General features: G+C 46.5%; 1 protein-coding gene across 1 annotated transcript in view; it reads left to right on the forward strand.

Annotated features, from left to right (window-relative positions):
* The window catches only part of LOC145349195 (cohesin subunit SA-2), a 119194-nt gene that overhangs the window by 97014 nt on the left and 8037 nt on the right, over positions 1-14143 (forward strand). Inside the window, exons 26-30 of the mRNA XM_080197643.1 lie at positions 4038-4162; positions 5428-5529; positions 8384-8532; positions 8655-8783; positions 11017-11219. Of these exons, the coding sequence (XP_080053769.1) occupies positions 4038-4162; positions 5428-5529; positions 8384-8532; positions 8655-8783; positions 11017-11219 (708 nt within the window). The remainder of the gene's footprint in view (positions 1-4037; positions 4163-5427; positions 5530-8383; positions 8533-8654; positions 8784-11016; positions 11220-14143) is intronic.

Here is a 14143-nt window from a genome sequence, read left to right on the forward strand (position 1 = left end):
GAAGTATAAGTGAAGTTAAAAGTAAAGCTTATTGATTAATTCCCCTAGTTGTCACAGTCCAGTGCCTGTTCGGGTCAATGCACCTAACCAGCACATCTTTCAGAACATAGGAGGAAACTGGAGCACCCGGAGGAAACCTATGCAGGCACGGGGAGAACGAGCAAACTCCACACAGACAGTGACCCGAGCTGGGAATCGAACCCAGGTCCCTGGCGCTGTGAGGCAGCAGTGCTAACCATTGTGCCACCGTGCTGGTAGTGATTGCCGTGGGCTACAGCTGCAAGGCTGTGTTAGGTTGTTAACTTACAAATAATGTGTTTTTAAAACATCAGCACAAAATGAAATGAATCAGCCTGATTCAATAAATTCTGCCATTTGCTTTGCAAAATTACACGCGGTGGCACAGTGGTTAGCACTGCTGCCTCACAGTGCCAGGGACCCAGGTTCAATCCCAGCCTCGGGTCACTGTCTGTGTTCCCATGTCTGAATGGGTGCTCCGGTTTCCTTCCACAGTCTGAAAGACGTGCGGGGGTTAGGTGGATTGATAAATTGTCTCTCAGTGTCAGGGGACTAAGGTACATGGTATTACGGGGATAGGGCGTGGGTGGGATTGCTGTTGGTACAGCCTCGATGGGTCGAACGGCCTCCTTCTGTGCTGTAGGGAGTCTATGATTCATTTCGATAATCGGACATGAAAAGTAATAATAATTTACATCCACAATATTCGAGATGGGAACCTGTAAAACAGACATGGCTGCGATTGGCAGAATCCTTTTGCCTCATTTTGTTTTTGGGTTCAGAATGTGTGTAAAACAGATAGAAGCCAATAACGTAATAAAACGTACTATGTTGTGCTGGGAGAATCGGAAAGTGATATGAGGCTCCCTCTTTTGCTGTTGATTTTATTTTGTGAGTAACTTGTGGATTAGATATCCTAATGGAATCTTTCTTTGCAGAGGCTTCGCTTCACTTAATCTAGACTATTAATAGAGAACTGCTCACCGAAACTTTAATAAAACACAGCTCAGACAAATTGAGAAAGGAGGAAATTATTAAAGAGACAAAATTCTTTTGTGTGTATCAAAGCGGAAGATGCTGCAGAAAACACGGTTTTAAAATCCTGTAGATTGAAGGATGCAGATCGAAAACCAGAGGCTGTAAGTAATGATTGTCAGTCGTACATCCAATTAAGAATTCAAAAGGATCTACTTTACCCAGACACTGACCAGGAGGTGGGAAATGTCTGGTTGAGGCAAATAGGTAGTTGGAGAAACTAGGTTAGGTACACGAGGGAGAAAAGAATGGAAGGATGTGCTGATAGGGATGGATGAAATAAGACAGGAGGAGGCTCGTGTGGAGCACAAAGACCAGCATGGACCAGTTGGGCCGAATGGCCTGTTTCTGGGTTGTGGATTCCAGGAAATAAAGAACGAAGAACAAAGAAAATTACAGCACAGGATTTTTTATTTGTTTTATTGTTGTCACATGTATTAACATACAGTGAAAAGTATTGTTTTCTTGCGCGCTATACAGACAATCCATACCATTCATAAAGAAGGAAATGACAGAGTACAGAATGTAGTGTTACGGTCATAGCTAGGGTGTAGAGAAAAATCAACTTAATGTGAGGTAGATCCATTCAAAAGTCTGATGGCAGCAGGGAAGAAGCTGTTCTCGAGTCGGTTGGTACGTGACCTCAGACTTTTGTATCTTTTTCCCGATGGAAGAAGGCGGAAGAGAGAATGTCCGGGGTGCATGGGGTCCTTAATTGTGCTGGCTGCTTTTCCAAGGCAGTCGAAAGTGTAGACAGAGCCAATGGATGGGAGGCTGGTTTCGTGATGGATTGGGCTACATGCACAACCTTTTGTAGTTTCTTGCAGTCTTGGGCAGAGCAGGAGCCCATACCAAGCTGTGATACAACCAGAAAGAATGCTTTCTATGGTGCATCTGTAAATGTTGGTGAGAGTCATAGCTGACATGCCAAATTTCCTTCGTCTTCTAAGAAAGTAGAGGCATTGGTGGGCTTTCTTAACTGTAGTGTTCGCATTGTGAACCGGACAGGTTGTTGGTGATCTGGACACCTAAAAACTTGAAGCCCTCAACTCTTACTACTTCGTCCCCGTTGATGTAGACGGGGGCAGGGGTAAAGTTCTCCTTTACGCTTCCTGAAGTCGATAACAATCTCCTTCATTTTGTTGACATTGAGAGAGAGATTATTGTTGCTGCACCAGTTCACCAGATTCTCAATCTCGTTCCTGTTAGAACATATAGAACATAGAACATAGAACACTACAGCACAAACAGGCCCTTCGGCCCACAAGTTGCGCCGATCACATCATCACCTACCAACCTACAGACCTATCTATAACCCTCAATCTCATTAAACCCCATATACTCATCCAGAAGTCTTTTAAAAGACCCCAGCGAGTTCGCCTCCACCACCACTGACGGCAGCTGATTCCATTCACTCACCACCCTCTGAGTGAAAAACTTACCCCTAACATCACTTCTGAACCTCCCTCCCCGCACCTTAAATCTGTGTCCTCTCGTAGCGACCATTTCAACCCGGGGAAATAGCCTCTGAGAGTCCACCCTATCTATTCCTCTCAACTTTTTGTAAACTTCTATCAGGTTGCCTCTCAACCTTCGTCTCTCCAGGGAAAAGAGTCCCAGCTCCCTCAACCTAACTTCATAAGGCATGTCTCCCAGTCCAGGCAACATCCTTGTAAATCTCCTCTGTACCCTTTCAATAGCTTCTACATCTTTCCTATAGTGAGGCGACCAGAACTGCGCACAATACTCTAAATGAGGCCTGACAAGGGTCTGTTCTCTATCTCATCATTGTTTGAGATCCGATCCACTACAGTGTCGTCAGCAAACTTGAAAATCAAACTGGAGGGGAATTTGGCCACAGCCATAGGTGTGTAAGGAGTCTAATAGGGGGCTGAGAACACAGCCTTGAGGGGCACCAGTGTTGAGGATGATCATGGAGGAGGTATTGTCGCCTATCCTTACTGATTGTGGTCCATGGGTTAGGAAGTTCAGGAATCAGTCGCAGAGCTCTTTGGCCGTCCAAGCCTGCACCGACCATGCTGCCTGTCTGAACTAAAACCCCTTACCCTCCTGGGGACCATATCCCTCTATTCCCACCCTTAACAATCACTTTTACCTGCTTCCTGCTTCCACTACCTCCCCCAGTAGCAAGTTCCAGGCACAAATGTCACGAATGTTCGCATGAGCTAATTCTGTGATGAATCTTGGGTTGGAATTCTCTGACCTCGTTCACCCCCGCCACTGCTTCCAGTGAGAATGGAGAATTTGGCGCTCAGCCAAGTCTTCATTCACGGCAGCGGGACTGGAGAATTCCAACCGCAGGTGAGATCGGAAAATTCTGGTCCTTGATTTAAACACAGGGCGAGGGAGCAGGCCATTGATCTCGGGCAGGAATTTCTGGTTCCGGAGCGTGGCTGGAAAATCCTGCCTAGGAATAATGTCGGAAAGAAGAGGAGTGGACAGGTATTTCTCGAGCCATGTTCAGAGTGTTCATAGAATCATAGAACCCTACAGTGCAAAAAGAGGCCCTTCGGCCCATCGAGTCTGCACTGAACACAATCCCCCTACCCCATATCCCTACATATTTTACCCGCTAATCCCTCTAACCTACCCATCCCAGGACACTAAGGGTCAATTTTAGCATGGCCAATCAACCTAACCCACACATCTTTGGACTGTGGGAGGAAACCGGAGTACCCTGAGGAAACCCAAGCAGACACGAGGAGAATGTGCAAACTCGACACAGACAGTGACCCGAGCCGGGAATCGAACCCAGGTCCCTGGAGCTGTGAAGCAGCAGTGCTAACCACTGTGCTACCATGCCGCCCTGTGTTATTGATAAAATAGAGGCAGAAGGAGAGAAAAGCAATATTGGATTGAAAGATATCTTTGAGACTTGTGTTGACTCTAGTATCACCCATTGGACAATAAACTTAATGGCATTGATTGGACTTCTCAATCTCACCGCCCTCACTTTATTACAGATGAAGAGCGCAAAGTGGGCAAGTTACACAAAAGGAGAAACCTTCTTGCTGCCTTCTGTAAGCTAATAGTCTTCAGTGTGGTGGAGATGCACATTGCTGCTGATATCTTCAAACAGTACATCAAGGTAAGGATTCCTGATGAGATGCTCACCTAACACTGTTCATTCTGGTCACGGAGGGAGTGCAGCGGAGATTCACCAGACTGATTCCTGGGGCGGCAGGGCTGTCGTCTGAGGAGAGATTGGGCCGAGCGGAGAATCAGTGCTGCACCCTCTTCATGGCCTGTGTCTCCTTTCTCAGGTACGGTGCCCAAAACTGAACACAGTCCTCCAAATGGGGTCTGACCAAAGCTCTGTGGGACTGAAGCATAAAGTAAAATTTATTTATTAGTCACGGGTTGGCTTACGTTAACACTGCAATGAAGTGAAAATGCCCTAGTTGCCACACTCTGGCACCTGTTTGGGGACACTGAGGGAGAATTTAGCATGGCCAATGCACCCTAACCAGCACGTCTTTCAGACTGGGGGAGGAAACCGGAGCATCCGGAGGAAACCCAGGTAGACATGGGGAGAAGGTGCAGATTCCATACAGGCAGTGACTCAAACCAGGAATCGAACCTGGGTCCCTGAGGCTGTGAGGCAGCAGTGCTAACCACCGTGCCACCCTTATCATTTCAGCCCATTTGAGAGAAGGAAGATATTAAATGGTTCCATTTGAAACCAATGATGTAGCACAGTTTGATTCTGCGCAAAGCTCCCTCTTCCGAAGGCACAGCCTAAGAGTAAAGGAACGACCCTTTATTACTGAGATGAGGAGGAACTTCTTCAGCCAAAGGGCTGGTGAATTCATTGTCACAGAAGGCTGCAGAGTCCAGGTCATTGAGTGTCTTAAAGCAGAGATAGACAGGTTCTTGATTGGTAAGGGGATCAAGGATTATGGGGAAAAGGTGTGAAGATGGGGTGAGAAACTTATCAGCCATTGAATGGCAGAGCAGACTCACTGGGCCGAATGGCCTAATTCTGCTACTGTACCTTATGGTGCTCCTTGCCCAGTTATATACCTCAAGGCTAAGTTTACAAGAGCATTCTCTACTGCACAACTACTGCTGCCTTCTCTGGAATATGTGATAAGCAATTTAGTGCCAATTTGTACTGAGTGAGGAGGAGCTGTGCACAGTCAGACCAGTCGCCACTCAGGAACAGACTGATGCTGTCCAGAATCATTGCACCTCAGGCCTCCCAGGAATGAAACTTTCACCTTATTAGTCCAGGCTGAATTATTATGACGGGGGGAATTTTCATTTGATGTCACCAGCGGTGTAACAAAAAAATGAGTCTTATACCCGTGTATGACACTGTCACTCACACAGTATGCACCTCTTTCTCACCAGTATTACATTGACTACGGAGACATCATTAAAGAAACTCTCAGCAGGACGAGACAGATTGATAAAATCCAGTGTGCAAAGACCCTGATTCAGAGCTTGAAGCAGGTGAGGATCCCTTGTGAATGAATCTGTAGAACGGAGGGAGCTCCAGCCTCGGGGGACCGTGCAGTAATGTGACCATTCCCTACCTAAAAATACAACCCCAATCTCAATATCCCCGCCAGCTCTGCTCACCATACCACTTGAACCTTATTGATCATCGGCACGAATAAAGTCCACAAGTGACTGAAGGGCTGGTGGGTTGTTATAATCTAGATCGTTCTGTCCGGAAGGCTGGAGGATGCAGGTTTAGTGGTAATTATCAAAAGGGAACTGGGTTATCGGCCTGTAAAGGAAGACATTGCAGCACCCCTGGAGTGGGATTAATTGGTGACTTACTTTTAAAGAGCATATAATGGGCCGAATGGCCTCCTTCTGCCCTTTGGTACAAAGCCTGTACCAGGGCTAACATGAATTTGCCCCGGGTTATAGTCAATGCCAAGGATGAGAAAAACATCACTGATTTTATTGAAGTGATTCTTGGGGTGTGATCCTCACTGGCAAGGTTCGATGTTTCATACAATTATAGAATCCCCACAATGCAGAAGGAGGCCATTCAGCCCATCGAGCCTGCACCAATCACAATCCCACCTAGGCCCTGTTCCCATGACCCCATATATTTACCCTGCTAATTCCCCTGACACAAAGGGGCAATTTAGCATGGCCAATCAACCTAACCTGCACATCTTTGGACTGTGGAAGGAAACCCACGCAGACACGGGGAGAATGTGCAAACTCCACACAGTGATCCAAATGCAGATTTGAACCCAGGCCCCTGATGCTGTGAGGCAACAATGCTAACCACTGTGCCACCGCGCTGCCCTGTTTATTCCCCACCCCGTGATGTCCTTGAGAATGTGATGGTGAGCACCTACCCAAGGCATTGCAGTCCGCAGAGTGAAGCAGCTCCAATGGGTGGGAGTTTTCAGCCTCGCTCATCCCGAAACTGTAAAATCCCACCCGAGGTCAACAGGCCTTTCTATTGTCCGCCCCGATTCCCGTGGGCAGCCGGAGTGGTGAAATTCTAGCTGATAAATTTGGATTGCCACTCCTTTCTCTCTCTGTCTCAGGGTTACAGCGCCTGCATTCTATTTTTATTCGTGACCATTCTGAGCACTTTATAAATTACTTGAAAGAAGTTATTTAAACCTCATCCTCTGATATATTTTGGATGATCCTTAGTTGAGTCGTGGTTAAGTTACACCTATTTCTCTGCTTTGTGGTAATGTGTAAATGTGTGCTGCTTACTCAGTGTTATTGACGTTAGACAGCAGTTCCTAAAGTTGCTGATTTAGTCTTTTTGAGCTGTTACTCTGAAGTCTCCCTTGGTTCTTGGGCCGACTGTAGACATGGAGGTGGGGGAGGGGGCGTGGGAGGGGGTGGGTTGGGGGTTAGGGGGCGGGGGCGGGGAGGGGATAGAGTGGAATTCTCTAGTCTCCCCACGGCGTGTTTCTCATACTGAGCGGCAGCACCCAGTTCACCGGCAGTGGGATCTTTGGGTTCTGCCGTTGTCAATGGACCAGGTGATCCTGCTGGCGTGAACAGCCAGACAGTTGTGGCCACACTTTGGTATCTGCTTAACACTTACACATCTAAACCGGTTACAGAATAGGCAGTGTATGGAATGGATTAACACACCTTCCAATTAAACCGTAATTTGATGTGAATTATTCAGTGGAATAATTTGGAGTACTGCATCCAGTTCTGGTCGCCACATTACCAGAAGGATGTGGAGGCTTTGGAGAGAGCACAGAAAAGGTTTACCAGGATGTTGCCTGGTATGGAGGGTCTTAGCTATGAGGAGAGATTGGGTAAACTGGGGTTGTTCTCCCAAGATGGAGAATGAGGGGAAACCTAATAGAGGTGTATAAAATTATGAAGGGCATAGATAGGGTGAACAGTGGGAAGGTTTTTCCCAGGTCGGAGGTGACGATCACGAGGGGTCACAGGCTCAAGGTGAGAGGGGCGCGATATAACTCAGATATCAGAGGGACGTAGTTTACACAGAGGGTGCTGGGGACCTGGAATGCACTGCCAAGTAGGGTGGTGGAGGCAGACACGCTGGGATTGTTTAAGACTTATCTGGATGGTCACATGAGCAGACTGGGAATGGAGGGGTACAAACGAATGGTCTAGTTGGACCAATGAGCGGCGCAAGCTTGGAGGGCCGAAGGGCCTGTTTCCTGTGCTGTTTTGTTCTTTGTTCTTTGGAAGTCACTGATATATAAAGGTGGCACTGGGTGGTCGGTGGTGAATTGTGTGTGGAGTTGGATCAAAGAAATAAGGGTATTTTATGAAGAAGTCAAACTTGCGTCTCCTTTACAGCAACCGAGAGGCTCCAACAGGCTGGTGGGTCCTCGGTATAATCCCGACCTCTCTGTCAGGTCTAATTACTTCTCTCAGAGGGTCGTGAATCAGTGGAACTCACTGCCCCAGCGTGCAGTGGAGACAAAATCACTCAACAGATTCAACAAAGAGATAGATACGTTTCAGATGAAAAGTGTTTAGATAAAGGGCTTTGGGGAGTAGGCAGGAAAGTAGAGCTGAGACAAGAATAAGATCAGCCATGATTGTGTTAAATGGCGGAGCGGACTCAAAGGGCTGAATTGCTGACTCCTGCTGCTAATTCCTATGTTCTAACACTTTGTCAGTGGCACATCATTGCCTGTATTGGCACATCTCAGTTGTTAAGCCTTTATCCACAGTTATTAGTATTTGAGTTTTTAACTACTGATTTTTTTTTTAGACATCATTTGTGTTGCAGCAATGTGGGGAAGCAAATCCCCTCTGAGTTTCTCAGCCCTTGTCAACTTAGACTGAAGACTTTGGCATTTAATTATTCATTGGCTTGTTATTGCAGCTATTCAATGAGCTATTGCAAGGGCAGGCTTCCAGTTTGGACAGATGGTCCCAACCCTTCACCAGCATCAAGGATTTGGCCCGCCGTTTCTCGCTGACGTTTGGCTTGGACCAGCTGAAAACCAGAGAGGCGATGGCCATGCTGCATAAGTATAACTCTCTTCCCTAACCCTCAATGTTATCCTGTGTTAAGATTTCTTTATTCTGCACCCACCCCCCCCCCGCTCCTCACTTGCTTTGTCGGACTGATTTCACATCATCTCTCTCGACAGGAACGGCATTGAATTTGCCTTCAAAGACGACGGCACCAAGGGTCGAAATCAGCCTCCCCTCAACCTGGCTTTTCTGGACATCTTGAGTGAGTTTTCCCCCAAGCTGCTGAAGACAGACAAAAGAACCGTGTAAGTGACAAATGGAATGCCTCCTATCTCTCTCTTTTAAGATGGTTATCCCATTAGTATGTAGAGTATACCCAACATAACCTGGGCCTTCAGCCTCACTAATCCCTCAAACTTGCACTCTGACTGAAGCACTCTGCTGACTTTGCTAACTACTTGACTGCTGTCGTCCTTTTTATGCTGTTTTATTGTTTATTTGGGCAGAACGCTCTCTGCTTACTTCTATACCCCTGTTTGCTTGCTCAGACACCTACTTAGAGCCAACAGTCCTGTAAGTGAAAGTACATAAGCTAAGGTCACATCACTGCTGTAAAGGCTGATGGGATTGTTGGCTTTACAAATAGAGCCAAAGGATTTGTCTTTAATATAAAGAGGGTTGACAGTGGTTAGCTCTGCTGCCTCACAGCGCCTGGGACCAGGGTTCAATTCCGGCTTTGGGTGGAATCTACACATTGTCCTTGTTTCTGTGTGGGTTTCCTCTGGGTGCTCCAGTTTCCTCCAACACTCCAAAGATGTGTGAATTAGATTGGTTGGCCATGCTAAATTGCCCCTGAGTGTGAAAGAGATTATAGTGTAAATAAGTGGGGTTACAGGGATAGGACCTGGGTGGGTTTGTTATCGGTTCAGGCTCAATGGGCCTTCTCTAGCACTGTAGGGATTCCTTGATTCTATGATTCAATCCCTGAATGAGAAACAGTGAGACTGATGGAGAAATACCAGGGGGATTCTTGCAAAGATCCAGCCTACACACAATAGCTGACAGGCCTCCTGTGCTCTTTGATCCTTGGAACCTTGCCACCTCTGGAATTTTGCTGTCACCAGGACCAAGAGTGGTCTCCGATAGTGTCTCCTGATCACTCAGTGCCATTGCGATCTTGCGCCAGGCAGCTAATTAGAGAGGTGGCCCTAAGGATGGATGGCTGGTGGCCTCAGCAGGGACCTCTCCACAGGATTACTTGTGGTTGAGGCTGAGGCCTCTCCCTCCACCCCCGGCTCCAGGATAGGGGAGGGATTTAGAGGAACCGGACACAATATTCTAATTGTGACCTGACCAGAGTTTTGTAAAGGTACAAGATACCTTTCCCTATTTCACTCAGTAACCCTCTTTATGAAGCCCAAGATCCCAATTGCTTTGCCAACCATGTTATGCCACCTTCAAAGGTTTATGTACCTGAATCTCCAGCTTTGTCTGTTCCAGTTCTGGAGAGAGTGCAGAGGAGGTTTACAAGAACGTTGCCAGGGTTAGAAAAGTGTAGCCTCCAGGAGAAATTGGATGGGTTGGGGTTATTTTCCCTGGGACAAAGAAAGCTGAGGGGTGACCTAATAGCAGTGTACAAAATTAAGAGGGGAAGAGAGAGAGGGCAGGATAACATTGTTTCTCTTGGTGGAGAATTCTAGAACCAGGGGACATAGATTCAAGATAAGTGGCAGTAGAGTTTAGAAGAACGAGGGGAGATCTCATTGAGACATATAAGATGATGAAAGGGATGGATAGGTTAGAGGTAGGGAGGCTCTTCCTGCTCAGAAAGAACAGCAGGACTAGAGGGCACAGCCTCAAGATAAGGGGAGGGGCAGTTTAGAATGGAGTTGAGGAGGAACTTCTTCACTGAAAGGGTGGTGAATCTATGGGATTCTTTGCCCGTTGAAGTGGTGGAGGCTACCTCACTAAATATATTTAAGTCACGGGTAGATAGGTTTTTGGTAGGCAAGGGAATTAAGGGTTATGGGGAGAGGGCGGGAAAGTGGAACTGAGCCACTTCAGATCAGCCATGATCTTATTGAATGGCGGGGCAGGCTCGAAGGGCTAGATGGCCTACTCCTGCTCCTATTTCTTATGTTCTTATGTTCTTATTATGTTGGTGTAGAAGGGACATGAGGAAGAACTTTTTTTATGGAGAGGATGATAGATATCTAGAATTTGCTGCCCGAGTTGATGGTTGAGGCAGAGACCCTAAACTCTTTTAATAAGTCCCTGGATCTGCACCTTAAGTGCTGTAAGATACAGGACTATGGGTGGGAAGGAGGGGTTAGAAAGCTCACCTTGTGTCCTCAGGCAGACATGGACACGATGGGCCGAATGGCCTCCATCTGTGCTGTAACTTTTCTATGGTTCTATGTACGGAGGGGATAAGTAGGGATCTCAGATGCAAGTGTTGTGAAGTGGAAATGGGTGCTTTCTCCTGACACATCTCTTCAATGGATTCCAACATTTAGTTGAGTCTCACTTTCTGCTCAGGTACAATTACCTGGAGAGGTTTGTGACGGACCAAATGGCAGCAGAGAATGGAGAGGAGTGGCTTCCGCTGATTGCGTACCGAAGGTCCTTGTTGGATTGCAGAGATGATGACACGGACTCCATGGGGAGCAGTGACAGAAGTGCCCCGACTCCAGTACAACAAAGTCCCAAGGCAACGTCTTTGAAAAGGAAAATGCAAATCGGTATGCACCTAAATAAATGTTCTCCGTTCTCCCTTCCTACCTTAACTGTTAAAATGCTCATGTTGTCCTAACTTATTCTTTCCTGAGACTGCAGAACATCCATCGGAATCTTATCACTGTTCACACCAGTGGGATTTTCCCATCCCGTCGCAGTGAGTGGAGATTTGGCCGACCTCGCTGCAGTGTGGTGTGAATGGCTGGTAAGATTGCACCCATAATAATATTCCTTATCCCCCCTTCCTCCTCCAATCAGCTTAACCATTAGTCCTTGACTTACTGTAGCTCAGGATATCGTTCTGACATGAATCACAAGTTGGTGGGTTCAAATCCCATTCTGGAGACTTGAGTGCATCATCTCGACTGCCATCCAGTCCAGCACTGGGAGAACCAAGACATTAAACCCAGGCCTTGTCTGCTCTCTCCTGCGGAGGGAAGATTTTGAAGAAGAACAGGGGAGTTTTCCCCTCTGACCTGACCAATACTTACACCTCAATAGCAACATCTCTTTGTTCGTGGTTACGTTGCTGTTTGTAGGAACCTTCCATATGCAAATTGGCTGCCAAATGGCCTACATTATCAGAGTAATTTATTGACTGTAAAGTGCTTTAGGATATTTTGAGGTTGCAAAAGATGCTATGTAGTCTTTCTTAACCCCACGGCACAGTAGCACAGTGGTTAGCACTGCTGCCTGACAGCACCAGGGATCTGGCCTTGTTGGAGTTTAGAAGATGAGGGGGGATCTTGTTGAAACTTACAGGATATTACGAAGCCTGGATAGAGTGAATTTGGAGAGGATGTTTCCTCTCCAAGTAGGAAAAAATAGAACCAGAGGGCACAACCTCAGGCTAAAGGGACAATCATTTAAAACAGGGATGAGGAGGAATTTCTTCAGTCGGAGAATGGTGAATCTGTGGGACTGTTTGCTGCAGAAGGCTGTGGAGGCCGGGTCATTGAGTGTCTTTAAGACAGAGATAGATAGGTTGATTAAGGGGATTGGGGGTTATGGAGAAAAAGCAGGAGAATGGGGATGAGAAAAATATCAGCCATGATTGAATGGCGGAGCAGACTCGATGGGCTGAGTGGTCTCCTTCTGTATTGTAGGGATTCTAGATTCTTACTCTCCTCCTTTATGATCAATGATATGCTGCATCCTGGAGTTCCCTACTCATGGAGACAACCACCAAAGTCATAACCTTTTGTTCACAGCACCAGGGACCCGGGTTCAATTCCCGACTTGGGTCACTGTTAGGGTGGAGTTTGTACATTCTCCCTGTGTCTGCGTGGGTTTCCTCCAGGTGCTCGGTTTCCTTGAAGCCTACAAGATTATGAGGGCATGGACGGAGAATGGATTGTCAGAAGCTTTTTCTCAGGATGCAAGAGTCAATTACAAGTTTATGGGCACAGGTTTATGGTGGAGGCGAGCTTTATATTCCACATTTCTTTGGGGTGGCTCGGTGGCACAGTGGTTAGCACTGCTGCCTCACAGTGCCAAGGACCCGGGTTCACTTCTGGCCTTGGGTCACTGTCTTTGCCGAGTCTGCACATACTCACCGTGTCTGCATGGGTTTTCTCCAGTTTCCTCCCACAATCCAAAGATGTGTTGGTTAAGTAATTGGCCACGCTAAATTGACCCTAGTGTCAGGGGGATTAGCTAGGGTAAATAAGTGATGTTACGGGAATAGGGTCTGGCTGGGATTGTGGTCATTGCAGGCTCGATGGGCCAAATGGCCTCCTTCTGCACTGTGGGGATTCTATGAATTGAATTTAAATCCCATCAGATGCTATGGTGGGATTTGAACCCACATCCTCACAGCATTAGCTTTGCCCACTTGATTACTAGCCCAGTGACATTACCATGACTACGTCACCACCTCCCCTTAAGTTGCTCTCAGTAACACTGGGGAATTATCCTTTTTTGGAGATGGAGACTTGATTAGCTGTAAAGACTCACATTCTAATCAGTATTCTGTAAACCGTGTATGCCTTTATATTGCCCTGTTTGTGATCAGAACTCCCCACTCACCTGACGAAGGAGCAGCACTCCGAAAGCTAGTGACGTTTACTACCAAATAAACCTATTGGACTTTAACCTGGTGTTGTGAGACTTCTTACTGAATTGTCCTTTTAACAGTGGTAGGATTTAAAATATGTCCACTGGTGAGGCTGGATTTTTACCACCTCTTCCTGGTTGCACAGTGTAAGAGGAATTTTCTGAGGTGTCCCCCTGGGGTGCCCGATATTTGTTGATCTCACTGAACCAAAGACAATATATAGTTAAAGAATGAAAAGTAATTTATTTGCCAATGAATGCATCAGGAGAGAGACAACATCAATGAGGGTTGACTATCCTCTCTGTGCTAATGTTGCAAGATAAAATTGTTATATTACTCTGCACATTTCAATGTCCCACCCAGTCTTGTCAATCGGACTGGAGGGTCCAATCACAACATCACACATTATTACCTTAGCCAATAATGTTCCACCTGACAACAGGAATAGGAGATTATTAGCTTGTAGGCCCATGTAGGCCCTCCCCTGTTACCTAGGAAACCTAACTGACATCGTTATCAGTGTCCAAGGCCATAGTTAGCACCTGTGAGTTTTAATTGGTGAAAGGAGTCACTCTTGTTGGAACGAGGGCCTTTATCAGCTCGAGAGACTGCTCCAGCCTCGCTACCCATGAATGAATTTACTCCCTTAAATGCCAGCCTATTAAACTTTTGTATATCCAAAAACAGGTAAGAGAAGCTGCCTTTTTATGCACCATCTTATTGAAACAATTTGGTCTGTCTACCACTGTTCCCCATCATTCTGCATTCAGAACAAAGTTGGCCAAGGTGAACAATGCATACATATTGAAAATACAGTTTAAGCTTATAATACTTGGTTAATTTGTGGTTATACAGTTTATAATGCCTTTGCTG

Source organism: Carcharhinus amblyrhynchos, chromosome 10 (assembly GCF_965287045.1).
Source record: "Carcharhinus amblyrhynchos chromosome 10, sCarAmb.v2.hapA, whole genome shotgun sequence".
Lineage (NCBI taxonomy): Eukaryota > Metazoa > Chordata > Chondrichthyes > Carcharhiniformes > Carcharhinidae > Carcharhinus > Carcharhinus amblyrhynchos.